This window comes from Corvus moneduloides, chromosome 14, assembly GCF_009650955.1.
Source record: "Corvus moneduloides isolate bCorMon1 chromosome 14, bCorMon1.pri, whole genome shotgun sequence".
NCBI classification, from domain to species: Eukaryota; Metazoa; Chordata; class Aves; order Passeriformes; family Corvidae; genus Corvus; species Corvus moneduloides.
Genome location: NC_045489.1, coordinates 17,780,374 through 17,805,656, shown reverse-complemented (window position 1 = coordinate 17,805,656; position 25,283 = coordinate 17,780,374). Strand labels below are relative to the sequence as shown.

Genomic DNA, 25,283 nt, shown 5'->3' with positions numbered 1-25,283 from the left:
GCTGGGTAGCCCTTAGGAGAGCTCATGGAATCAGAAATGTAGTTGGCAGCACCTTCAGACAAGACCAGGAGTTTCTTCTTGACCTGGCTCTTCATCCGGACTTTGGGATGCTGATCCTGATGTTCTGATATGGTTCTCATTCCCCTGATCAGTTATTCTGTGGTTCACAAAGTTTTCCAGACTGGGAATTTCATCAAATAATCTGTGAGCAGTGTGTGCCCCCCTGGGAGGGTTTCCTAATGAACAGAATCTGCATAACATGAAGATAAAATAGCATCAGAATCAGCTCTGTGGAGTTTCTGGTGTTGGGTTCTGGTCCAGTAGCTCTACAATCATCTGTAGGATGATCATCATTTCAACAGTCCACTGCAATGTTGAAAAGGGCTTAGTTTCCAGCAAGCTGCAGATGCTCACAAGCTAAAAAGGTGAGTACCAAAGTCACTGTGTCCCTGCTGGGTGATGCTTCTCTCCAATGAGTCTGTTCAGGGACATTAATGATGCTCAGTGCTTCTCTCTTGATGGTCACGCTGCAGACAGGGAGAACTCCTGCCTGAAGCCATCTCTCACCTGTCAGCACAACTCTGGTGTGCGTGGAGGGAGCAGGGGAAGAGCTGCAGGAGTCCAGCTCAGAGTTTCAGTACTTGAAATAAAGCTGTTCAGAAGGCAGAATGTCCCACAGTGTTTCCCTACTGTAACCTTTGCTTTAAAGATAGAAAATACACAGGGCTGGCTGCACGTTGGTTCTCAGGAGGTGTTTTAGAAATCCCTGGATGCCTCAGTAGCTGCTTGGGTCAGGATGTGTTTGGAACCTGCTTCCTTCCCGTGCTCAAGGGTGCCTTGTGCTAGAAACAAACAGGGTATTGCTGGCTGCTGTGTGCAAGACCCAGCTTTCCAAAGCCTGGCAGCAATTTTGGGAGAAGAAGTACCAGATTTGGTTTAGCTGGAGGCAGAGTTTGCAGTGCTGGCTCTCCTTGCTGGGGAAAGGGGGCTGAAGATGCCAGTGCTGACCTTGTACTCGAAGTGTTTAATTGTTTCTCCATCCTGTCAGACTGAGATTCCGTGTCTCTCTGGAGTGAGGGACTGCAGCTCTGCAGACAAGAGACCCCAGTTTGATGTTTAAACAATGGTCTTTCAGTGTGCTCCTAATTTGCATGAGACTTCGGGCAGATAAGCTTTTCTTTTGATGTAGCTAAATGAGTTTTCTCATTGCTGTATCCACCTCTAAATGCCAATACAGATGCAGAGCACTGATAATCAATAGTTTATTGTAGGTACATGATATGTGTGCCTGAGGAACAATAGCAAAATAGCTGGGGAATATCTGCTGCCATGAAAAAAATCACCATTCATTAGTGCTGTGTGAATTTTTAGGATAACACAGATTGGAATCATCTCCTGAAAACAGTAAAACAGGCACAAAAGCTTTCTTTACCTACTCTCCTACCTCTTAATTCCTACTCTCCTACCCTACTCCTAGGACACTGATATGGCTAATCCCACATCCTCTGTTGGGTTTGGTCTGGGATGACATTCACTGAGTGGAAGTCTCATGGAAAACAACTTCTGAACTGGTCTGTTGTTGTGATTTCTAAGCCTGCAAGATGAGCTGTTAGGGTATCTTTTACAAATGCTCCCCCACCTGACTTCACTGTCACTGCCTTCAGAGTGACAGAAAAGGTCTGTGTTTGAAAGGAGACATCTTGCACTTCCAACTTGAATGTGACATGATCCACCATGATGGCTTTGATGGGATTTTCCTTTCTATCACTTAGAATTCCGTCAGGAAAGTCCTTCAAGCCAATGTTACACTCAGCAGGCATTTTGAGAGAGGCTGGCAATCAGATATTCAGTTAGAATTACTGTATAAAATGAAATTGTCAAGAAGTTACTAAATTCTTGGCCATGAGTCTCCTGACTACGGTGATGCAGCCCGTGGACAACCTCGGGAAAAGAAGAGTTTGGATGTTTTGTTGTTCTGTTTGCCATGACCTCGGCTGGGGCTCACAGACCATGTATCATCCATAACTTGGTCAGCAGAAATGTACTGACAGCCTCAGAGGGGTTCTGCACATCCCCCGGGCTACAGGCAGTGCACAAGGCATGGATTTCTGCAAGCTCTGCGTGTTGATTTTAAGGGACAACGCTGCCACTGAGCTGCCACCAGAGCCTTGGCTCATGGAACTCGCTGTCCCTGGCAGAGTTCACCCAAAATACACAGGGGGTGTGCTGGGGTGGGGTGCTTCACTCTCTGCTGCCAGGGAATTTGTTTTCAGCTGGGAAAGATTATTGATTGTGGTGGTTTGCTTGTAGAAGAGAGAGGATGGAGCCAGAAGAGATCTCGTGCAGAAGGTATTATTCTTTTGAATGACTGTTGCGGGGTTTGATGCTTTGTTGTATCTGGGTGTGTTGGGAACATCTTGAGTGAGTTCATTGAGCTGCACAGTTTCCAGACACTCAGCACAGGAAATGGCCTTTTCACCTTCAGCCTGCTCCCTGATGGCCCCTCAGAGGATGCAAAGGCCTCTGTCTCCCAAATTTCAGAAATATCCAAAGCTAAAGTTGCCTGCTGAGATTGAGGGCATCTGCCCAGGGTGTGGGGCTGCAATGCCCTGACTCAGCACAGCCTGTGGGGTGTGGAGGAGTGGCAGGTCCCACCCAGGGGACACTGCTGCTCTGGGCACAGGTGAGGAGTCCCACACCGAGGTGGCCTCGGAGCCCAGCTTCTTCTTCTTCCACCCTCTCCTCCTTCCTCACACTGAAAGCTTTGTCCCTGCTCCTCCCTGGGGATTCCAGTGGTTCAGGCTGTGAAGGGTCCAGTTCTTCAACCTCAAGATCTGAGCAGCCCCTGCAGATGTTTCCAGGGCTTGCAGGGGGGAAGCTGCTCTGGGGGTGATCCTCCACCCCTCTCTCCCCAGGGACTGGGTTGGCTTTGGCTCTCCAGCACTGGTATTTAAAAGACTTTCAGATGTGTGTGGTCCCTATAAAAATAAATCTCCAAAGGAAACAAATGTTATGTGGTGAAAGTCTGCCAAGTCCTCATTGCTTATTAGCTCGCAGTATTATGTAGGAGAAACTTAACTCTATAGTCTGAGATAGGATAATTCTTTGATGAGCTCTCAGCTCTTTTGAAGATTCAGATTTAAAGGATGTTGCTCTACAGGGTCAAGATCGAGCCATTGACTTTGTGGCCTTTCAGCTGTGAGTGCCTTGACACACTTGTCAGACCCTTGAAATAATAATTTATCGTTTCAGAGGGTTTTGGTGTGTAAGTTACATCAAGCAAAGCTGTGACAGCAGTGACCAGGGATGACAATTTCAAACCAGTCCAGAACAACAGAGGTTAAAATAAGAATTGCTAACTAAACATGTGCTTCTAAATAGACTGACTTGAAGATGTTGATCCAAGAAGTCCTTCAAACCCAGCGATCACTTGATTTTTCCATGATTCTGTGGGACAGCCAGGCCTTGGCTGCATATCACCCTAACTTACATCCTGTTCAGAGAATGTGCTGTGCTATCAGATGCAGTCAGGAAGCTACATAGCAAAGCAACTGGGCATTGACATAGAATATTTGGGACTGCAGCTCCTAGTGATGCTAGAAACTGGATTTTCTAGGTGTATGTGAAGAAGTTAGCACACAGCATTCACACAACCCCTGTCACCTGCAGTCTATTCCTTTCCAAAGTGTCATGGTTGCTCAGCAGTGTCAACAAACATGTATTTATACAGATTTAGTTACACAGGCAGAAGTCTAAATATTACCTTCCTGGAGGAAAGATGATTCACTTGATTCAAGGTAGATAATTTAATCTGAAGAGCTAAATTTATCTTTCCTTTGCAGCTAGATGAAATTATTGATGGGAAGCAGAATTTTCTTTCCAATTCTCAATCACTCATGCTGCCTAAAATTGTTTAGACTATGGTGTTCCAGAAGGTGAGTCTCTCCTGACGTAAATATGTTTTGACTGGCATTAACTCCTTAAGGCCAGGGAAGAAGCTCTCATGCCTGGCCAACAGAAATGAAGTCAGGAGCAGGCCCTTGCTTTCCTTGAGAAACTGCTGCTTATTTCTGTGTCTGTGGTATGAGTTATGAAGTGATTCTGTTCTCACTTGGAGAGAAGCAAATATGGTGTGATTTCACTGAGAACACGTGAAATCAGTCTGGCTCCAGGGCTCTTCACCTCTGATGGTGCTCTGGCTTGTGAGATCCTCCTGGTCTTGTGGCAGGACTAAAGGAGGACACACTGGAGGTGTTTTGGGCACCGTTGAGGAGGAGCTTGAGGTTTTACCCAAGATGAAGGTTACCACCATTTGCTATAGAAACCTTATCCTTCAGTCAGGGACAAATTCCTGTTCTCTCGTTGGAGTAATTCTGCTTTTCAAAGGAAGTGCCCATGCTTCAAAAAGCTTCTGTCCGTGTCCTGAGCAGACGTGTCCATACAGACGCGCTCATCTCACAGCGGGTATGGTCTCACATGCAGAAAGAGGAGCCATCTGCTAGTGCTGCTTTACACCCTTTGCTGTCCTCAGAACTTTCCATACAAGTCGAATTTGGGAGATTAACACATTGTGGTACAATCCCACGTGCGTTTACATCCTCCTGCCAGGTCACTTTGGTGTAGTACCTGCATCCTTAGCCACCATCCCAAAATCTGCCTCTTCTCAGAGCTGTGTGTGCCACTGAAGGCTGAATGAGGACTCTCCTTTTCTCTGTTCTTGCTGCTGCTGTACTTGGCACATGCTGAATGATTTATATTTTTGGCAATTTTTTAAAGCATGGGCAGATTTATATTTACAGCAGTATTGTGGTAAAGGAAAGAATTGTTAATTCTGGGCAGATTAAGCTCATGGTGATGAACAGCCAGGAATTATCTAATTCGGAATAGGATCTAATGGGAAGGAGAAGGTTTGAAGTCCCACGTACCTCTTGCAACTGCATCCAGAGACCTACTGAAATATGCCCTGGACAGCACAGACCCTGTTCTTCCCCATGGTCCTCTCAAGTGCTGATTCCTGAGGAAGGAGAGCAGATCTGTCTCCTCTGCAGTGATCTGACCACGCACACAAGGGAGCAGCCAAAAGCTCCAGCTCAGAGAGTGCATGGGAGCCTTTGAATAAAAGGGTGGTTACAGGGAATAAGAAACTTTTCGCAAATGTCATGTGTGAAAGTTGCTGGCAAACAAAGATGAGCTCTCAGTGGGTTTGTGTCAGTGTTGCCTGGACTGTCATGCACAGGGCAGACAAAGCTGGAATAAATACCAACTTCTTCTGTGTAAATGTGATACTGCTGTGATGTGCCAAAATGACAACATCTGATGTTTTCACTCGAAACAGACGCAGTGTTGTTAGGAAAGATTTCCTTCTACAGATGGGAAAACTCTCAATTTCCAAATCCCATTCTTTTCTAAAGGAAAGATGAGGCCAGCACCAGTGGGGTTAGGAGCAGGGTTAGTGGTGCAGCAGCATAGAAGCCTCCCCCCCAGAAGGCAGGTGAAAGATTTTGCTGTCAAAGTGAAAGAGCCCAGTACAATTTTTTAACAGCTGTGTCCTCCTGTAGTGGAATCAGAAAATAAACTTCTCTTACTGTGGGATATGAGGCATGCTGGATCTGTTGGGTTTAGCTTGTGATGAATAACTCCATCCCAAAGTCCCATGGGATTTGAATGAACTGGGATTCAGCACTCTGGCTTTGGCTTGTGTCCAGTGTTAACAGAGAAAAAGTATTCAGGGGCACCTCATGCAGAACCACCAAGTGAATTCTCCCTTTCTGCTTGCCAGTGTAAACCACAGATGCCATGCAAAACCAGCACAGGAGCAGGACTGTGCCCAGTTCCACTGGTCAGAGATTTTCTCAGTTGCCTTCCCAATGCACGGGAGTCTTGTGCCAGCGCTGTGCCACACTGTAGGATTGTGACTGTGACCCCTCTATACTGCTAATCCTGTAGGATTGGGGCAATTATCCTGGGTTTTTTCCTTCTTTCTTTTTTTTTTGTTTCCTAGTGGGGCCAGATGATTTCTTGGTACAACTGGATTCAAGGGGAAATTTGCATCCTTCCAAACATCACCCCCAAACTTGTCCCTCTAAACCTTTTGTTTACTCATCTGTTGACCTATCCAGAGCTGCAATGAGCACCCTGTTTTCCCCTCAAACACAGACTACAAGCAGACGACTGATGGTGAGAGTGAAAATCACTGAGGCAAAGTTACCGTGAAGGGATGGAACAAGGCACTAGGACCTAGGAGGCGTCTCATCCACCCTGGCAGGAATTTCTTGTTTGGAGCTCAGACAACAAAGGCAGAGTGAGCCTGGTTTTCTTTCTCTCAGCATCTCCACCCTGCGCGCTGAAAACCGGTGAGTAGAGCTTCCCCGAGCGTCTTGCATGCAGAAAAGTAACAGAAAGGAGGAATCTTTCCTTGGTGCCTTACAGCATCTGCAGTTCATTTTAAAATCAAAACCCCTGCATCCTCTGATTCATTCCCGAAGTTGCTTGGATGTTTCATTGTTCAGTGCATGACACCAGACTGAATCTACCCCAGCTGGCATCGTGGGGGGAATGTTCCCAGCTTGGGGTTTCTGTGCAGGTCGCCTGCATTGTCATCTGCCTCACTGCAAGCTGGGGACAATGATTTTTTCTTGCATGGGTCGCGTTGACATTGTAAAATTCAGGGAAGGAGCGAGTGTAAAGGGTGGGGATGAGATAGCAACAGCTTTTCCTGGATTTATACCTGGCTGCCAAGTACTGTTGTAAATCCCATTTCAGCCCTGTGTTAACGTGAGAGCAACATACGTGAGGTGCATGTTCCTGGTGGTGCTGGGGGAGTGGAAGGGTCTCTGTCGCAGGGTTGGGGGGTTCCTTCTCCTTTTGTGTTGGGGTTTGGTGCAGGAGAAAGGTTGTTCTTGAGCATAAACTAGAGACAGTGCAAAATTGCTGCTCGCTGGGTGTCAGCTCCAGTCTCGGCTTTTCTGTGCTCAGAACAATGAAAGGTAAGGAGCAGGGGCGGCGTGTCCCTGGGGCACGGGCACTTCCAGCTATTAAATCACTTAGGGCTGCCGGGGGGGGAGTGGGGTGGGGTGGAAATAGCCCCTTTATTTTCTCCTCATTAAACGGAAGCAAAAATGCAATTCAGAGGAGGCTCGGGCTGAAAAGAGCTTACCGAAGCTGCGTTTCAATGACAGATTTTTCTTTGCAGTCATTTCTTCTTAGAGATGTAGGCTGGTCCTGGGAATTGATTGATGGGCTAGGAGGGGGCTGCGGATAGGGGGAAGGGTGGGCTGGATCTCATTGCTAACCCTTATTGAACAGGCTGTCACAAAGAAACTGCTTATTCCCCTGTGACCATTCTTTCATAAATGCCAGTTTATTCTAATGTTAAACATTCAGATGCTCTGGGTCCTTCCGTGATTCGACAGATTGAAGGGCTGACTTACTGGGATCTCCTTGTTTTCTGTTGCCAAAGGAAACCTCACAGGGCTTAGAGGTTTAATTCATTGCCAACTGGTGTTTGGATGAGTTTTTGGGGGCTGAGTTGTGATTGCCATGTATCCCTTTGGCCCCAAGTCCCAATTTGCTGCACTTTGAAAACTCCCAGGTGCAGGAGCAGGCAGCTCTCTAGAAACGTGTTCCCTGCCCCCAGTAGTTGGATCCCTTTCAAAATGCGAGGACCCCTCCTACTCTCAGTCCCCAGAATCGATACAAATCTGGGTCAGGGGAGGGGGCGCTTCCCAAATGCATCTGTCCTGCTCCAGACACAGCCTTAGTGTCATTTTGCTCTCCGGATTGTGGCTCTTGCTGGGCTCTAACCCGTCCCTTTGCCCTCCTTCTCTCCCCATCTCCTTCCTGCCTAGCTTCAGATCTTTAGGGTTCACCAAACTATGGAACTTGATTTTGGACACTTTGACGAAAGAGACAAGGCGTCCAGAAACATGCGAGGCACACGGATGAACGGCTTGCCCAGCCCCACTCACAGTGCTCACTGTAGCTTCTACAGAACCCGGACCTTACAGGCGCTGAGTAACGAGAAGAAAGCCAAGAAGGTGCGTTTCTATCGCAACGGGGACCGCTACTTCAAGGGGATTGTATACGCCGTGTCCTCCGACCGCTTCCGAAGTTTTGATGCCCTCCTGGCGGACCTGACCCGGTCCCTGTCCGACAACATTAACCTGCCTCAGGGAGTGCGGTACATTTACACCATCGATGGCTCGCGGAAGATCGGGAGCATGGACGAGCTGGAGGAAGGTAAATGAGCATCGCCGCCTGGTGCAGTGAGGAGGAGGGGTGGGGAGGGGGCTGCAGCACTCGGGGCTGCCGAGCAGCTCGCGTTTCCCCGGGCTCTCGGCGATGCTGAGCCCCGCTGTGCCGAGCCGTGCCCTGCCGAGCGCTGCCGGGGCGGGGGCGGTGCGGGAGCCGGCCGGGTGTGCGGCCGGAGGGGTGTGTCCGACTCGGGGCTCTCTGTCCGTGCCTCGGGGGCTGGCTCAGGGTGTCCCCACGGCTGTCCGGCCTGGGGGGTGACCCCAGATGGGTGCGGGGAGGGTGCGCTGGGTTTCCCAGTGGGGTGGGTGGGGATGAAGGGAAAAGGAAGGGGTGCTGAGGCACTCCGGTAGCGAGTGTGTAATGGGGGCGGGAAGGGTTTGTGCGCTCTGCGTATGGCGGGGTTTTTGGGGTATTATGCGCACAATGTGTGTGCAGAGGGGTGTGGTCAGGGCCGTGCAGGCACTTGGGGGTGTGTGGAGAGGGGTGTTCGGGGTGCGGGCAGTGTGCGATGGATGTTTGGAGGGCGGGGTGTCGGGGGCTGTCAGTGTTCGGGGAGCGTGTGCAGGGGTGTGTTGGGAGTTCACACAGCCTGAACAGAGAGGGGATTTAATGAACAGGGGTTGTGAACGGAGCAGGGCGTTTTGGACAGGTTGCACTCGGTGAAATTTGGGGGTTTATGCGCGTGTCTGTGCGGAGGAAGGTGTGAGGAGGGTTAATTACAGCGGAGGTGTGGGGGTTTCTTTGAGCAGGGGTTTGTGCTCAGGAGGCGTGTGGGGTGTGCTGGGCTGTGTGTGGTGTGTCAGGGGGCGTCTCGCAGAGCGATGTGTGCGGAGAGGGCACGGGGAGTTCACGGGCTGCTCACGACCGTGGTTCGTGCAGGGGCTGTGTGAAAGGGAGGTGCCTCGTGTGTATTTGGGGAGGGTTTCTGCGGGGACCGAGTGTGGGGTGGTTGCACTGGTGGGTCTGGGGGGCGGTGTGGGAGGCATCCCCTGCCTGGCCGGTCTGGGTGTGCAGGGGGTGCTCAGGGCAGGGCTGAGCGTGTCCGTGTGTCCAGAGGGGGTGTGGGTGTGCCTGTCCCTCCGCGTGTCACTGTGGCATGAGCGATGAGTCAAAAATCAATGCTGCTCGGAAGGGGTGCCCTGGGGGAAGGTTTGCTGCCGTGGAGCTCAGCTGCCAGCCGTGCCTTTGCCTGGGGTGCTCCCTCTGCTGCCCTGGGTGCTGCCTTTCCCGGGAGGGTCAGGAGAAGCCCTGGGATGAAATTGCTGGGATGGCCAGTCCCGCCTCCTTGCCCGAGGCACGACCGTGGGCCAGCTCTGCTGGCAGCACAGCCAAAGCGGGCTGGACACAGGGCACCCACAGCCACCCTGCTTTTCTCTTCCCCGAGCAGTTCGTTCTTTGTTTGCACCTGGAGTATCCTGTCGCAAGAGGGGAGTTGCTCTTCCCTTTTCCTTGGTGTTTTTCTCCAAGCAGACGACCTGGCCGGTTTGGTAACTACCGAAAATCCACGAGGCTTTTGCCTTTAGTAAAAGACAATGGATGTGAGTGTGTGAGGCGTGAACTGCAGGGGCTGCCTCGGCAGCGAGTCATTGTGTGACCTTGACTAAAGCAGCTCTCCCTAGAATTCCTTGACTGTGAAGCAGGATCCTCATTTCCCCAAAATACTTTGCGGGGACAAGGACACAGAATAAATCTTGGTTTCCACAGAGGAGTTTTCCTGGGAAGAAATTGCTGCCTTTCAGAGCTGTGATGCTTCCTAGTGGAGTTATTCTCAGCCCAATTACAGCTGTCGAATGGAGGTGTGGCCTCCCTTAATTTTTAGAGATTCTGCCATGTTTCATTCTGGTCTCTTAATATGGCCACAGCCTTTCTCTAATGGCAGCTCTCAGTCCTGCTTGTCCTAGGTTTTATGCAAATCTTCAGAAATAACTCCAGGAGAAAATGCAGTTCTTTATTCTCTTTTTACACTCTTCCTGCTTTTTGTCCGTGGAGTTAAGAAACCTTTAGTTGTTACAGCTGCTTTACACTGGGTTTTGCTGCAGGTAAGGAGGTACCTTCTTCATGAAAATGTATTTTGCTCGTTCAGGTAGAGACAGGAGGTGCTGGCATTTGGGTTCTGGCTTTGTTCTGCCAAAATGGCATCTGGAAACAGCACTGAAGAAGAGACACTAGAACCAAAATGGGGTTGTCTGTGTGGCTGTGTCCTCAGCAGAGCATCATCTAGGAAAATAAAGCCTGAGCAGAGTGAAGACAAAGGAATCCATTTTTTGAACATGCCAGAGTGGGTCTGCATGCTGCTATTGATCCCGTATTTCTAGGGGTGACCTCCACCTCTGTTGGAGAAAAGCAATTTACAGCACCGTGGTTGTAACCAGCCTTGTGGTGAGCTCTGCCATGAGCTTGGGTGTTTGCATAGCTGTGTGCATGGTACCTGCATGAAACCCAGGACCTGGGAGTAATTCTGCTCTGTCACACAAGAACAGTGCACACACAGCCAGGGCATGTCTGCCTTGTAAATCGGCTTTCTGCTTGGAGACTGGGGATAACCAAACCAGTGCTTGTTGCTGTAGTGGGGCTAATTTATCATTGTGATTTCCAATAAACAAGTAGAACGTAGGAAAAGTCATCAAAGAGGCTTATCTCAGTGGTTTGATGGCAAAAGCTTGTAAATTACTGACAGTATTTCACATCATGTACAAAGAACTTGATTACTTCTGAGTGATTTAAAAATGTACTTACATAGCGTAGCCTGAACGTAGTTCTGGAGGGCAGAGAGTGATATTGCACAGTAGCAGCATCCTAGAGACACACATTCCAGGTGAACAAAACCCACATGGTGTGCTGCTAATTGATTGGGACTTGGAATCACCCTTTTGTTCTCCAGACCCGGAGTTCTTCCCTGGCCTTTGGGGTTACTCTCATAATGAGAGCAAGTGAAGTTTTTCTTACTCTTTTTTCACATTCCTTCCATCTGTTGGGATGTGCCTCTTGGTCCTTTCCTGTACTGCACTCTAACACCTCACATTTTGGAAGCCCCACGGAACTCTGTCACACAGGTGCCTTTTTGCTGTCATATGAATTCTCCTTCCCTGCCACAGGTTGCTTTTTCCATTCTTTTCCAGGGAGCTGTCTGGTCTCCCAATGACCTTCTCTCAAAATCCACCTGCCTGATCATTTTTTCTCCCCCCTTCCAGTCCTAATGGCCATCTTCCATCGCTGTAGTCATTGTCTCAATCCTAACTCCCTATTTTCAGCAGTCAGCTTTAATATATTTGTAAAAAATGCACCTGCTGCCATTGATTAGGACTGTATTCCTCCTCAATCTCTCTGCTGGTTAAGAGCAGTGCAGCATCCTGGTACTGCCCTGTTCCAGCTGATCCTGGCAGTGGTGAGCTGCTAACAGCACCTCCCACTTGTGTCCCACTGCCTTGGCTGAGACAGGAGTGGATGTTGGGCCCAGGTACTGCTGTTTATCATGGCTGGTGAATCTTTTGGAGAAGAGCACCAGGTGAGCTTTATTCTCCTTCATATAGAATTAGTTCCAGTGACCAAGACTTCAGGAAGTTGATTTATGAAGCTGCATTTTTGGGCGAGTCACTGTTGTAGCGGATAATTCTGTGCCTTGTGCTGTGACAAAACTTGCATATGAAAGATGCTAAAATAATCATGTGCCAGCCTTTCTCAAGCTAGAGGGCTCACATTTCACCCAAGTTTTTGCTAAAATTTAGTTCCTTTGGCATCTGGGCATGGTGGTTTGGTCCTTGGTTCAATTTGAGCCTCTTCTTGTAGACTCGATGCGATGAGAAGTTGTCCCACCTCATCCTTGGCTGGGTGGAGGTGGAAGCTGATGCTGTGCATTGACTTCAGCAGCCAAGATGGCTTAAGAAATGCTGCTCTTGGCCACTTGTTCTAGTCCCCACTGTCCCATAAATGAGTTCTTTGTGGGAGAAAAGGGTTTTTTAGCCCTCTCTGTAATTTTGCTGCTTTCCCATGTTCGGCTTCTTGACATAATGAAATGCACAGTGAGGCCCAACCTGGGAGTGAGGGAAAGGCACATCCAGAGGTGGATTTTATGCCCTGTACTGGCCTCCTTGTTTGAAATTTGCTCTTGCTGCAGATCAAACACTAGAAAAAGCTGAATAGGATTTTGTTTTGCTCGGTGTGGCTTCATTGTAAATGTTCTTGGGCTGCGTGAGATATTCCAGAAAGTGATTCCAAGCTTTTTGTATCCTGTCATGCCCTTGGGAATATTTTCCAAAATCTTGTCCAGGAGTATTTAAAGTAATCATAGGAGAGGCTCCAGCCTGGAATTGTGCAGAGTCTAGTGTGTGCTGGGACCAAGGGATTTATAGGAAACATACTGGAATCTCCACCCAATGTGTGTGTGTTCCAGTTTGCCTGGAAAAGTGAAATGCCTGCAGTTTAATACTGAAACCTTGGTAACCTGTGGAATTGTTTTCTGTGGGTGTCTGTTGGCCTGATAGCCCAGCTAATTGTGTCCTACATAACAAGATTTGTCCTCGAGATTCTGTCACGCTAGGACTGGTGTGGTCCCAAAATTCTTTATGGGCATCGTGTTGTTTTGGAGGTGATTTCTAATCAAGCATTTCTTCCACTTCTTCAGCAGAACAAGAGGTGCTTCTGTTGGTGGCAGAGCTCCCTGTGGAAGAGCCAAGGGAAGGGAGCTCTTGCAGGGTTCATTTTGCTATGCTGGAGCAGGTCTTTTTAACTCATAAAGCAGCAGCAAGTTCATGCATTTGAAACTAAAGGCCTCCTCCAACACCATATGGAATGAACTCTGCAAGGTGTTAAGTCCACTTAATTCCTGCTGCAGTCCTGGTAAATTCCACAAAACACAAAAGCTGGGCACAGTAGCACAATCACAACTTTGCAACTGCAGAGCTAACAGCCAGAATAATTGACTGCTGCCCACAGAGACTGTTCCTGGAATAACTGTTAACACTTAGACATTCAAAATGGCCTCAATCCAGCTTTCCTGATTTTTCTCAAAAGACTTCTGCCCGCAGTTCATTATCCCTGGAAAGTTGCTGGTGCATGCTGAGGAAGGATAACTTTTTCTGAAAGCTCAGCCTGTCATTTTTGGTATTGTCACAGGGAGCTGCTGTAAGAGGGTTGGAGGATTAGTGCTCATCTGGAGCTTAGAGTTTTTCTAAGGAATCTTCTCTAAGGCAAACCTTATCTTTGCTGAGATCATCCCGTCTTTAGGAGCTGAATAATCTCCTTGTGCTTGCATCAAATTGGTAGCACCGGGATGTGTCATGCACTCGAAGCCAGAGTAATTCTGTGTGATACAAGCCTGGCTTCAAATGGCAAATATGATGGTCATGACAGAAGGTCTGAGGTCTGCAGTCAGCCCATCCATTGCTCAGGGCAGGCAGGAGGAGTGAGGGAATGCCCTGGCTGGTTTGGTGGCACGATAGGAATTGTGACACGTCTGGAGCACCCTGGCATGGTGACAGTGCACATCCTCCTGCGGGCTCTGGCTCTGCAGTGCAGAAAGGGCATCATGCTCTGACCCGGCCCTGCACTAAACAAAAGCTGTCCTTGGCACCACAGGGATTTTGTCAGGATGATGCTCCCCACCCCCAGTGCATGGGTGTGTCTCTTTGGGGCTCCCTTTTTGGGGTTTTGTTTGGAATTAATGACGTGGCTGTCCATTACAGCTTGCAGTGGGATTTCTGCACGTGTGCACAGCTGCTTGCTGGCTTGAGACATGTGTTCCTGAAAATATTTGTGCACAGATTCTTGTGCTTAGGGCTGGGGAGCAGTATTCTTCTTGGGGTTGTTTCTTTTGCTCGTGACACGATCTCAAGCCTGCTTCCCATTCCTTCTGTTAATGCTGTGCACATCTTCTGCAACCACGCTGTGTCTGTCAGTCATGTTTCTGTGGCTGGCACAGTTGTACACCTCGACTTCTCATTATAGGCTTAGCACAGACAGATGTGGCAGAGAAATCCACAGAGAACCCACTCCTCCCTCTATGGTAGCACTGTTCCCTGAATGATTTCTCTTTTCTGTGGTCTCCTGGCCACAGTGGGCAGTTCAAAGCTGGAAAGTTCACAGGTCTTCAGCCTGTGCTTGCCCAATCCTGCTACCACCTTAGTAAGGTTTGGGTACAGCTCCACTGTGGGAAGTGAAATACACTGTGGAAAGTGTGTTCCTGTCTGACAAATGCCATGTGCCTCACTGAGGAACTTGAACGATGATTTTGCTGCTCTTTGGGGGTCATAAACTGAGTTAGGGAAGACATTAGTTGAAGTGGTTTTTAAATGAAGTTAAAGCTTCGGGTCACATCCTTAGATCAAGGAGGGAGGAAAGAAAAGCTCCTCTTCCCTGGAGCTGTGCTGCTGTGACTGCAGAAATGCTGCTGAGAAGAGCTGCTAATCTGAACTGCTGTTCTGGAGTGTCACTCCAAGGAAATTTCTCTCCAGTTTCGGAATCCAGTAAAGTGTGGATTTTATTCGCTAGGGTTTGGGTTAAATGAAACAAACGGAGAAAGGGCAGATTCCATTTTGCACTTGAGAGGCCTCTGTGTGGGTCTGCCTGAGATCACATCTGTGGAACAAACCCTACAAGAGTTTTGCCTTCGTGCCACCGTTGCCTTTGGTGTGTGGTGGTGTAAATACACAAACAGCTGTGGTGTGTGGGGAGGAGTTCAGGACTCAGCTGGAACTAAGAGTAATGGTATTGTACCAAACAGATCAAGAACCTCTTCAGCTTACTTCAAAATAATGGAACTCGTTAATAGAAAATATGCTCCACCACCTCCCGTGTTTACAGAACACAGTGCAAATGGGTACTTTCTTTCACTGTGAAAATAACACAGATGAAGGTCAAATGCAGATGAAAGTCGAGCCTTGCCACACTCAAGTGGCTGATAGTCTACTTCTGCTTTTCAGGTAGGGAAGCAGAGGTGCAGGTGAGGTCAGGAGCTGGCACAGGGAAGCCTGGGGCATGGGTGACAGCAGCACTCAAATCACTTGTTCTTAGTGCTGCATTTAAACAGAGAAATCCCTTTCCTCAGAGGATAATGCACAGTTCTGCTGAGCACACTTATGAGGGCTCTGCTGCCCAGGAATTATGGGTTTGGGAGGGCTCAGGTTCTTAGGATGGTTAATTCCCTGGGAGCATTCCAAACTCCCCTTGCTGGCCTTCTCTCAGTTGTGGAAGTGAAGAGAAGCCTGGGCCTGCTCTGCAGCAGGTGTTACTTGGCTGAAGCAGATGAATAAACCACAACTTATCACTTATTAATCAGAAAGATTTGAAGTATTCAAAGCTTCTGGAAAACGATATCCCCAGAGGGAATTTTGTATAATGTATGGTACTCTGGGGGTATATTGAGCGTCTATAGAGTCAGATTCACAAAATGTAAGGGATTAAGGAGCTCCAGCTATGGGCAGGGCTGCATGGTCAGTTTATTGAGGGATGTTGCCGTCAGCAAATAGAGATTTTTACTGTTCAAGCCAACAGAACCTGCTGGTGGGATTGTTGTGTTAGTTTGGGGTACACTAGCTGACAAAACGCCCAACTGAGTGTTCATCATGAACCTTGTCAGCTCTCTTCTCTCTTCTGTAGTTGTATTCCATCTTTAGAAGGGGAAACAGAGTATCTGCTTCCTGTTGGTCAAGGATTTTGGTCATTTTTGTACAGCTGATGGAGAAGAGCTGCACTTGGTTGTATAGGCACCATGAGTGGGCATCACTGTGGGGTTAAAATAAGTTAGAGTCCCGCTTCTTTCCTGTGGCTGCTTGTGCCATCATGCCCTCATCAGGAAGAGGGGCAGAAATGCTCAGAGTGCTGTTTTAAGCCTGTTAAAACCTGTTCATTGTGTGCCTGTTATGGTCTCACCATGGGTTCTATGAAGGGATTAACCTGGTGCCTCCATTAGAAATGCAGTTTAGTCAGCAGAAGAACTTCCAGTATGAACTTCATGCTGGACCTGGCACATGCCTGGGCCATGTGGAAGTCAGTGGGATGTCTGGAAATACATATTTTACCAGCTGGATGTCAAATCCTGTCCTAGAGATCCCTGATTGGGAACCCAGACACAGCTGTTGTGATTTTCAAAGATATCTGGGCCCTGGAGTTTGCAGTCAAGGAAATGCAGCCAGCCTGGTTTTTGTCAAGAAGGAATTTCTTTAATTTATTTTTTTATTTTCCGAAAGAGTTAAATCTATATTTTGATTTCAAATGTATCGTAGTACACAAAGAACTTAAATTTGTAAGATCAAAGAAAACACCAGAAGAGACTCTAAAATCCTACAGGTACCCATGTCATGCCTTCATTCCTATTAAAGTTTTATCTAATGGCGAGACGAAAGCTCCTTCCTCCGGCAGTGAGTGACTTTTTTTCAGTGCATCCTCAAGTGCTCAGCAGCCTGAGTCATTTCAGACCAGACAGCTACATTCCCTTAGGGATACTGGTTTACAGTCTCGTTCTAGTAATAACTCTTCCAGCATCCATCAGATTTGCAGGCCCAAAAGAAGCTCCTACAAATCCCTTAAGGTGCTTTTAAAACCTTAGATAGATAGGATCCTGTAAATTACAGACAAAGCCTGAAAGTAATTTTGGGTGGGATAGGGAAGGGCTTTTTGTGAATTACTAACAAGACCTTGTAACCCTTCTCTGCCATGTCTAAATTTGGATTTAATGTATTTTTGGTTGGTAGCAGCCATGTAAAAGCAAGCAGTGGTATTTGGTGCAGTGTTTAGTCTCAGCTGCCGCTAGGTCTGTCCCCTAATAAACCACTGATGATCTAACAATGCATATTTGTTATGCTTGCTAGATTTATCAAGGCTACTTTTAGTGGAGGCTATTCAGGACAAGATTTTGATTATTTTTCAGGCATGATGCAGAAGGCACTTTGTGGATGAATGTTGATGTCCTCTTGGCAGGGAATGACACACTGAAATAGTAGCTAGGTCTGTAAAGACAAAGGGGAAACTGGCAAATTTATGAAATAATGGGGGTGGTCAAATGAATTTACTGTTCTGAAGCTCTTGGAAAGCTTAGCTGCATCTTGAAGTACCTAAATACTTTTATAACTCAACCTCTTTTAACCCCTGGCTCATGTGATTGTATGTATTTGCTGATGGCTGACTTGCTTACTTTGTGGAAATACTGGCAATATTTAAAATAAGCATAAATACGACATTAAAATAAGGCAGAATGTTTTAAGAATGAGCAAATGGAAACAATTATTAATGGTTTGCATGATCCATGGGGGAAGAGCACAGAGCCTGTTTTCTGGTAGTTACTGTAGAATCTCCTTCCTTCCTCAAGGGGAGAGTTACGTCTGCTCGTCCGACAACTTCTTCAAGAAGGTGGAGTACACCAAGAACGTCAACCCCAACTGGTCAGTCAACGTGAAGACCTCTGCCAACCAGAAAGCACCTCAGTCCCTGGCCAGCAGCAACAGCGCCCAGGCCAAGGAGAACAAGGATTTCGTGCGCCCCAAGCTGGTGACCATCATCCGCAGCGGGGTGAAGCCCCGCAAGGCCGTGCGGGTGCTCCTCAACAAGAAGACTGCCCACTCCTTTGAGCAAGTCCTCACTGACATCACTGAAGCTATCAAACTGGAGACAGGGGTGGTCAAAAAGCTGTACACCTTGGATGGGAAGCAGGTAGGAGGTTTTACAGATGTTCCGTCTTTTTCTTCCTCTTACCGTGCGGCTCTGCTGACTCAGACCAATTCTTGAAGCCTAAAATTAAGCTGAGATGATTGCTGCCATCTGTTCTCTTAGAAGTGTGGCTTCTCATGCCAGTGGTTAGGTTACTAAATTTTCCCTGATATTAATACCAAGTGAAGAATGTAGCCGTGGGTCTGGGTGGAACAGATGCTGGCCCTGCACGCCGGCGTGTGGTGCGTGTCTTCTGGGCCAGCTAAATAAATAACAGGGGGAGTTGGGCTCACTGCCACCAGCTGATCTGGCTCTGGAGTAACTGGAAGAGCTCTCCAGCTTTGGCTTTGCTCAGTGAAAATGTGTTGCTTGACTTTCCTTGCCCTCTGATGAAGGCTTGCTAAGATAAAGTGATTGATCCAAGCGTGCTCTTCTGGCCAGCTCCAGAGTGAGCAGGGAAAGCATGGAACTGTGGTGCAATTCCTTGAGGTAACATGCAGAAAGAGTCAGAAATATTTAGCAGGTCATCATATTGTGCTTCATGTCTACATGTTGCTGGAACTGAAGGAAACATCTGTCTCTTGTTAGCAGCTACACAGCAATGAGCCATTTCAGATTGCTGTATCTATGAAAAGCCTTAAAGGAATGTGAGGGGATCATTTTTAGAGCTGGGAAGAGCTGGATTCTTCAAGGCAATTCTGAGCTTGATTTAACATTTCTGTTTATTGTAATTGAGGAACGATCTTATTTTTGTCACTATTCTTCCTGCTCCAGATTCTGGAGTGAGGCAGCACAGCTCTTGTGTGGGTTTGGACACTGGCTGTTCTAGGGGTTGATGGTTTTGCTTTAAATTAACTCTGTCCTGTCTCTGGAGAAAATTGTTTGAGTACTTGCTCTATCCAAGAACATGCAGATTTTACATATAAAAATGTTTGTCCCAAATACAGGTCCCTACAGTGTCCTGCACAGTCCAGGTGTAGTGCCTGGGTGCTGAGAGCAGCCTGACAGTCTGGTGGCCCTGCCCATGGCAGGGGGCTGGAACTGGATGATCTTTAATGTCCCTTCCAACCCAAACCATCCTGTCATTCTGTGATTCTTGCTTTGTCCCATCCTCTGTGTCCTGCACATTAGTTACTGTCTGGTTCCAGCTTCAGATACACAAAAAATCCCTTCTGTCTGCCGAAGCTTTCCTTTCCACTTGTCTCAACGCAGCACTTTTCCTTCCTAAGATGCATAGTTTGAACATGAGGGGGTGACTGTCCAGCTGCACTCTCCATAGCCACAGTAACCTGCTGTAAGTGAGCAGTGATACAAGGAGCGATGTGCTGGAAACCTTGGGAGAGACCAGGGAAAGAGGAAGGAGAGACTCAGGTGACCTGTGCTCCCTGAGGTGGTCACACATGGGCACAGGACCATGCCCTTTGGATCACAGCAGCTTTGCAGAGGGTTTAACAATTGCATCTGGCCTGAGAGCAGCTCCCTGCTCATGCGGACGCACAGAGTCCTGTTGTTCTCCCAGCTGGGAATGAGGAGCTTAATCTGAGCCTGTGAGTGGCCTCAGTTCTTTGAGAGGTGCTGGCAGTTTGGAGGTGAGATGTTGCTTTGGATGGTGCAGAAACGGGATGCTCCATGAGCTTCCATCAAACTGCTCTCTTCTCCCCCTTTTAGCTGTTTACAGGAGCAAGTGGTGATTCCTCTGGCTGGAGAGCAAGACAGGATCAGCCCTGATATGACATTTAACTTGTTTCTCTGGCTTTATAATTCACCATTTTATGCAGTGAGATATTTCATTGCATGCTGGAGACATTACTGGGAGTTTGTGTGTGCAAACGCACACCCAGTATTGCAGCCCTTGGAAACAGCAAGACTGTGATTTGGCAATAATGGGATGTTTGATATTTATTTGCAGCATCAATTACTGTTGAAGCTTCCTGAAGAGCACACCTGGTTCACCAAGGCTTTGTGCTTAGTGGAAGGTTCCCTTCCATGCTTGTTTTTCACTATAGATGTGTATTCTAAGTGTGCAAGTCAGAGCTGGAAGCTTCTGCTGTGAGTGCAGTGCTGGCTGTTTAGGGTTTCCATGACATACTGCTCCACAAAATCTGACCTCCTGACATGACATTAGGGGGTTTTGCATGTCTGATGCTGACATTAGAAAGAGATTACTGAATGCGTAATTCTGACAAACAGCACTTTATTTTCAGGAGGAAATATTCATGCAAAAACGCAAGCTGCTCAAAGCTGAAATACTGACAAGAATCCTGACAGCCTGTCTCTTTGAGTGCCATCAGAGGCACGTTGCTCCCTCTGTTGTGAAATGATAAAATTTACAAAAGGAACGTACAAAGGAAAATCATCCTTTCTCAGTCCACGAGCTGGAACTTAATGAGGGGAGATGATTATTTTATTTATAGGCATTTCCATAGTGCTCATCAGTGGAGTAATCAAGATGCTTCAGAAGTACAGACAGTGGTGGCAATGACAGGGTGGTGTGTGAATAATTACATTTCTGTGCACTGCAGACCTGCTGCAGTTGGAGTGAGAAAGCAGCTAATTGAGAGCTGGTGGGCTGGATTTGAATAAATGTAGCACTTGAAACAATAGTGGGGTTAGGTTATTTTAATGAATTTTTGTTTCTTTTTATGTCTTGGGTTGGCTGGAGAAATACGGCCCTTGAAGCTGCTAAATGAGCATCTTGTGTTTAAGTAGTATATTTAACTTGCACATATTTCTAATGTCTGTACTCGAGCTCCTTCCCTCCCTGGAGCATCTCATTACCTCTTGGTGCACACCACGGAGCTCAAGAGGTTTTTCAGGTAGTTGACCAAAAATGGGTTGTGACGGGGGATCACAACAGAGATTTAACTTTGGAACTTGCGTGGCTGTACAGGAAATGGTGTAGGTCAAAGGATTCAGTGCATTAAACAAATGCTTTAATGGGCCAAATCCAGCACTTTGTTCCACAGCTACAACTGCTGTCGTTTTGAGATGTGTAATACATGTAATTAAAATATACACATTCAGGATTTAATTTGGTCAGGCCTGTGAATCACACTGGAAAACAGTTATTTTGGTAGATTCTTCCTCCTTTTTTAAACTCTTAGTTCTACCCAATGTCCCAAACAAGTCTGGATTCCTGGCAGCACTGGCTACTTGATAAACACACGATGACAGATCCTGCCTCGCGTCGTTAGCAAACCAAATTAGAAAGCAGAATTTGAGACCGTGGATGAAGTTGCATTTGGATATTCTGAATGCAGTAAGCTGAGCTAGACTCTGCAAATGTTGCATAGATTTACTGTCCTGCTCGTGCCTGAGCTTCCTTCTCACCGTGGTGCACAATGGGTCGGTGCTCTCTGGGATAGGGGAGGCTGCTCCATCGCTGGCAGCCCAGCGCAGCTCCTTTCAGCACCTTGCTTTGCAGGTGGGCTCTGCCTGCATTCCTTCCTGCTTTTAAGTGACCTGTGAAAGCTGGTGTCTTCTGTGCACGCTGAACTTCTCTTTTTCTGCCCTGCATTTTACATTTTATTCTAAGGTCTGTGAGTTGTTCAGCCAAGTGCCTGAAGAGATGTAATGAGAAATATCACTCTTTTTTTTTTTGGTCATTGGCTGAGTTGGGTGATACTCTGGCATAACCAGAAATTCATCAGACATGTTCAGTTGTACTTTAGCATTAAGTTTTGGCTTTTTTTTGGTATAGAATTCCTCCTTCTTTTTCTTCAGCTGTTTAGCTAAACACCCCATTGTGTGACCCAACAATTATCATCACCACAAATAAGCAGAATAGGTGCTGTTCAGAGCAGGGAGAGCTTGTATGCTTCAGTTCCACATAAATGGAGATATTCTGGTCAACAGGCAGGGAACAGATTATGGTTCTAGCCACGATAACATGCAGTGATCTCCTCTGGCCTTTGAAATCTTCAAACACGGGGAGAAGTCAGCCATGCTCTGCTCATTGGCTGTTCTCTTGCCCAGACACAGTGCTGCTGCTCCATCTGAGTGTTAGCTGTCTCATCAGATGAAATTACATCCATTTCCATATGTCAGGGCACTTGTGACTGTGCTCCCAAAAGAGTTTCCAGTCTTAATAAAATGGTCCCCTCTAGCAGCCTTTGCTTTGATAAGGATATCGAGTGGCAGGTGATGAGTGGAGTTCATTCCCTGTTTGCAGAGCTGATGCCAGTGCCCCAGGGGCCAGCCCACCTCTCCTGGCCAGGCAAGAAGTTGCCATTTCATTTCATTTCAGGTTTCCTGCACTGAGGAAGGGCAGCAGCCACGGAGGGAGAAGCAGGATGACTAAGCTTACAGCAAGTTTAAAGTTGGGACTTTGTGATCAAAGTCAGTGAAATAGGTTGATAAAGCATCTCCTAAATACTGCACTGGAGAAACCAAACAAACTTTGGAGCTGCTGCACTGATTTTAAGCTGGTATTTGGAAAAAAAAAAAGTAAAAAATTAATTGCTCAAGTGTTAGTAGTGGACCAAACTTTTCCAAGATAGTGTAGATCTATTGATTGTATTAATGAAACTGTATCAATGGGACATAGGACAAGGTTTGTACTGAAATACTGAAATTCCTCCAACATCTGTAATCTGTGATTGGTGCTCAGGAAGAAGGTGACACCTGTGTGACTGTACCCAGTAGCATCTGCAAGGCTGGAAGATCAGAGGGAAGCTGTTCCCTCCAGAGCCCAGGCAATAGTTACCCCACACCCTGAGGCACGAGGTTCAAGGTTAGGAAGTGAGCAAATTGCTTTGGGTTATCGCACACGTTGAGGGGAAGGATGTCAGAACTCCTCATCCTTCTAAGTTGTTGGCTGCCCTTTAGGATACTGAAAAACTGCATTGAAGTGACCCCAGAAAAGCAGTTCCATGCACTCATATAAAGCTGGAGCCCAAAGGAAATGTAAGAGCAGGAGAGGAGTGCAAGTGTTTTCTGTATCCCACCTTCTGCTAAAGCTCCTGCAGCAGCCAGTGCAAAGGGGAGCAGCGAGTCCCACCTTCCCTCTCTGCTGCACAGAGCTGCAACAACAAACCTGGATCTGGTTTGTGTCTGTTTCTCAGCCCTTTCCTCTCGGAGCTTCTTGCTTGCTGCTGAGATTTGCCAGGCCCTGCATAAATCTCCCATTTTAATAGTGAGAGGACAGGTCTGGGTTCACAGAGGAATCGAGCAGGCAGGATCTGTGCCCACATCCTCACTCAGGATGGGGATTAGCTCCCAGCCTCACTCCTCCCCAGTGCTGTTGCAGATGCTCTGGCTTAGGGTCCTTGCGTGAGATTACTCGTCTGCAGCAGCCATGTGTCATGCAAGGAGGATTAGTAATAATGTATGGACTGGAGAACTTCTGAACCCAAGTCACTTACAGAGCCAGACAACACAGCCTAGTTCTCTATCTTCAGGGAGCTCTTAGTCTAAGCTGGAGGTTCAGCACTGCCTGATTCATGCAGTGACTAGACTCTAACACAGACAAAACCAATTAGTCCGCAGGTATCCCACAAGGATTTTAGCGCTCGCTCGAATGAATAAGCCGAGCTTCCATGAGTGTGTATCTGAGTACTTAGGATAAAATATTCAGAAGACTTTCCGAGATGTTATTCAGAAACCTTATGCTTATTAATTTCTGTTTCCTCGGGTCTGTGGGCCACAGAATCTGGGTGAAGAGGAACACTGTAAATCCTGATTCCTGTGCTTCTTAAAGCAGACACAGGCTGATCTCAGCAGCTGAAGGCTTGATCAAACCTGTTCTCCTGTGAGCATGGTACTGACCTGGTTACCACTGGTGTGGTCTCCAGCCACTCCCCAAGATAGGTAGTGATGGAACAGGGGAAAATGGATTTAAACTGTCAGAGGGCAGATTTAAATTAGATATTGGGAAGAAATTCTTCCCTGCGAGGGTGGGGAGGTCCTGGCACAGGGTGCCCAGAGAAGCTGTGGCTGCCTCTGGATCCCTGGCTCTGGATCCCTGGAAGTGTCCAAGGCCAGGCTGGATGGGGCTTGGAGCAACCTGGGATAGTGGAAGGTGTCCCTGCCCACGGCAGGGAAATGGAGTGAGATGTTTTTTATGAGCCCTTTCAACACAAAGCATTCTATAATTCTGTGTGTAGAGCAAGGGGAGACAGTGGAGGAGAACATTAGCTTGCAGACTTTGCTGGATGTTTTGCCATTGCTTTGCCTCACTCTCAGGTTCTGGAGGAGGTGTCATCCTCCTGCCTGCCATCCAAAGGGCTTTGGTGCTGTGTACTCATTGGCGCATTGCTGTTATGCAGATCCTGGCTGTGGTAAAAAATACTGGTAAATCCGTTTTTCTCTCAAGGCAGTGAGGCTCCCAGTCCACAAGCAGGCTCCAGAGTTGTGCTGCTGTTTGCTGGAAATGGTTGATTTTAGAGCCACGTACTGACCACGCTCCACATGAACACCTGCTCCTTGTGTCACAGATGGCAGGCTGTCAAAATTATTGAAAGATGCAGTCAGACCTGACCTGGTGACCTAGAAGTACGTGGCCCCTATTACTGCATCCTGGTGCTATTCACACCCCGAAAGGGACGTATGCTAAAAATTCGATCCTCAGTAGCATCTTTATTTTAGCAGTCCTCTCTGTCATACAGAGTGACATGTTCCCTTTTCACTCTGAATCCCAAGAGAGAAGAGGATTATTCACTGTAGTGCCAGAGAGTTTATCCTGGAATAAATGGGCTGAAAATGAGCAAGGGAAATAAGGCTGAATATCTGGAGCTGTGGACAGGCCAAGAAAGCCTTGTTGTTTTTTCCATTGTGAGTTTGTGTCGCTATATGAAACTTAAGTTTCTGGTTCCTTTTTGATGCTTGAGCAGCAATCCCACCAGTGTGAATGAGAGTCCCTCCTGCTCTGAGAGGGAGAAGGTTACACTTAAAATATTCTGAGCAAACATCTACCTCAGGGTGTGGATTCTTGTAAATGTCTTATTTTGATCACCTGGAATAATCCAATATGTGAATTTGCCCTGTTTTTAGTGGGGAAATTGTAGACTTCGGGCGGGTTTGGTCGGGACGGAGACGGTGACGGATGGAGACGGAGAGATCTCTATAGGCAGGTCTTGGGACACAGTCGGTTTATTGCAAAGGCATGGGTATAGGGGCACTGCTCAGAGCTGCCAGACTCAGCTCTGAGCAGGCCCAAGAGAGCAAGAGAGTAAACGGGTGAGAGAGAGAGAGAGAGAGTGTAAGAGTGGAAGTAAGAGCAGGAGTGGAAGAAGTAGTAAGGAATGGAATGTCTGAAGTCCTGGTTACAATACAATAAATCATCTTCTGTACTGAATATTCTAATTGTCACTAACCAATCTAATACAAGATACAAATCCTATAGCATTTACATACAGCCTATAAGAGTTCTTATATTACCATAGAGTGTTACA

General features: G+C 47.4%; 1 protein-coding gene across 6 annotated transcripts in view; it reads left to right on the top strand.

Annotated features, from left to right (window-relative positions):
* Nucleotides 1-6,069: 6,069 nt before the first annotated feature.
* The window catches only part of DCX (doublecortin), a 77,195-nt gene continuing 57,981 nt past the window's right edge, over nucleotides 6,070-25,283 (top strand). The window contains exons 1-3 of one of the 6 annotated variants that reach the window (XM_032124310.1): nucleotides 6,070-6,353; nucleotides 7,848-8,238; nucleotides 17,555-17,895. In XM_032124310.1, the coding sequence (XP_031980201.1) occupies nucleotides 7,875-8,238; nucleotides 17,555-17,895 (705 nt within the window). In that variant the 5' untranslated portion in view covers nucleotides 6,070-6,353; nucleotides 7,848-7,874. Of the gene's footprint in view, nucleotides 6,354-6,807; nucleotides 6,987-7,341; nucleotides 8,239-17,554; nucleotides 17,896-25,283 lie in introns of those variants that run through there. The other 5 variants (XM_032124314.1, XM_032124315.1, XM_032124316.1 and 2 more) reach the window with 5 other exon arrangements.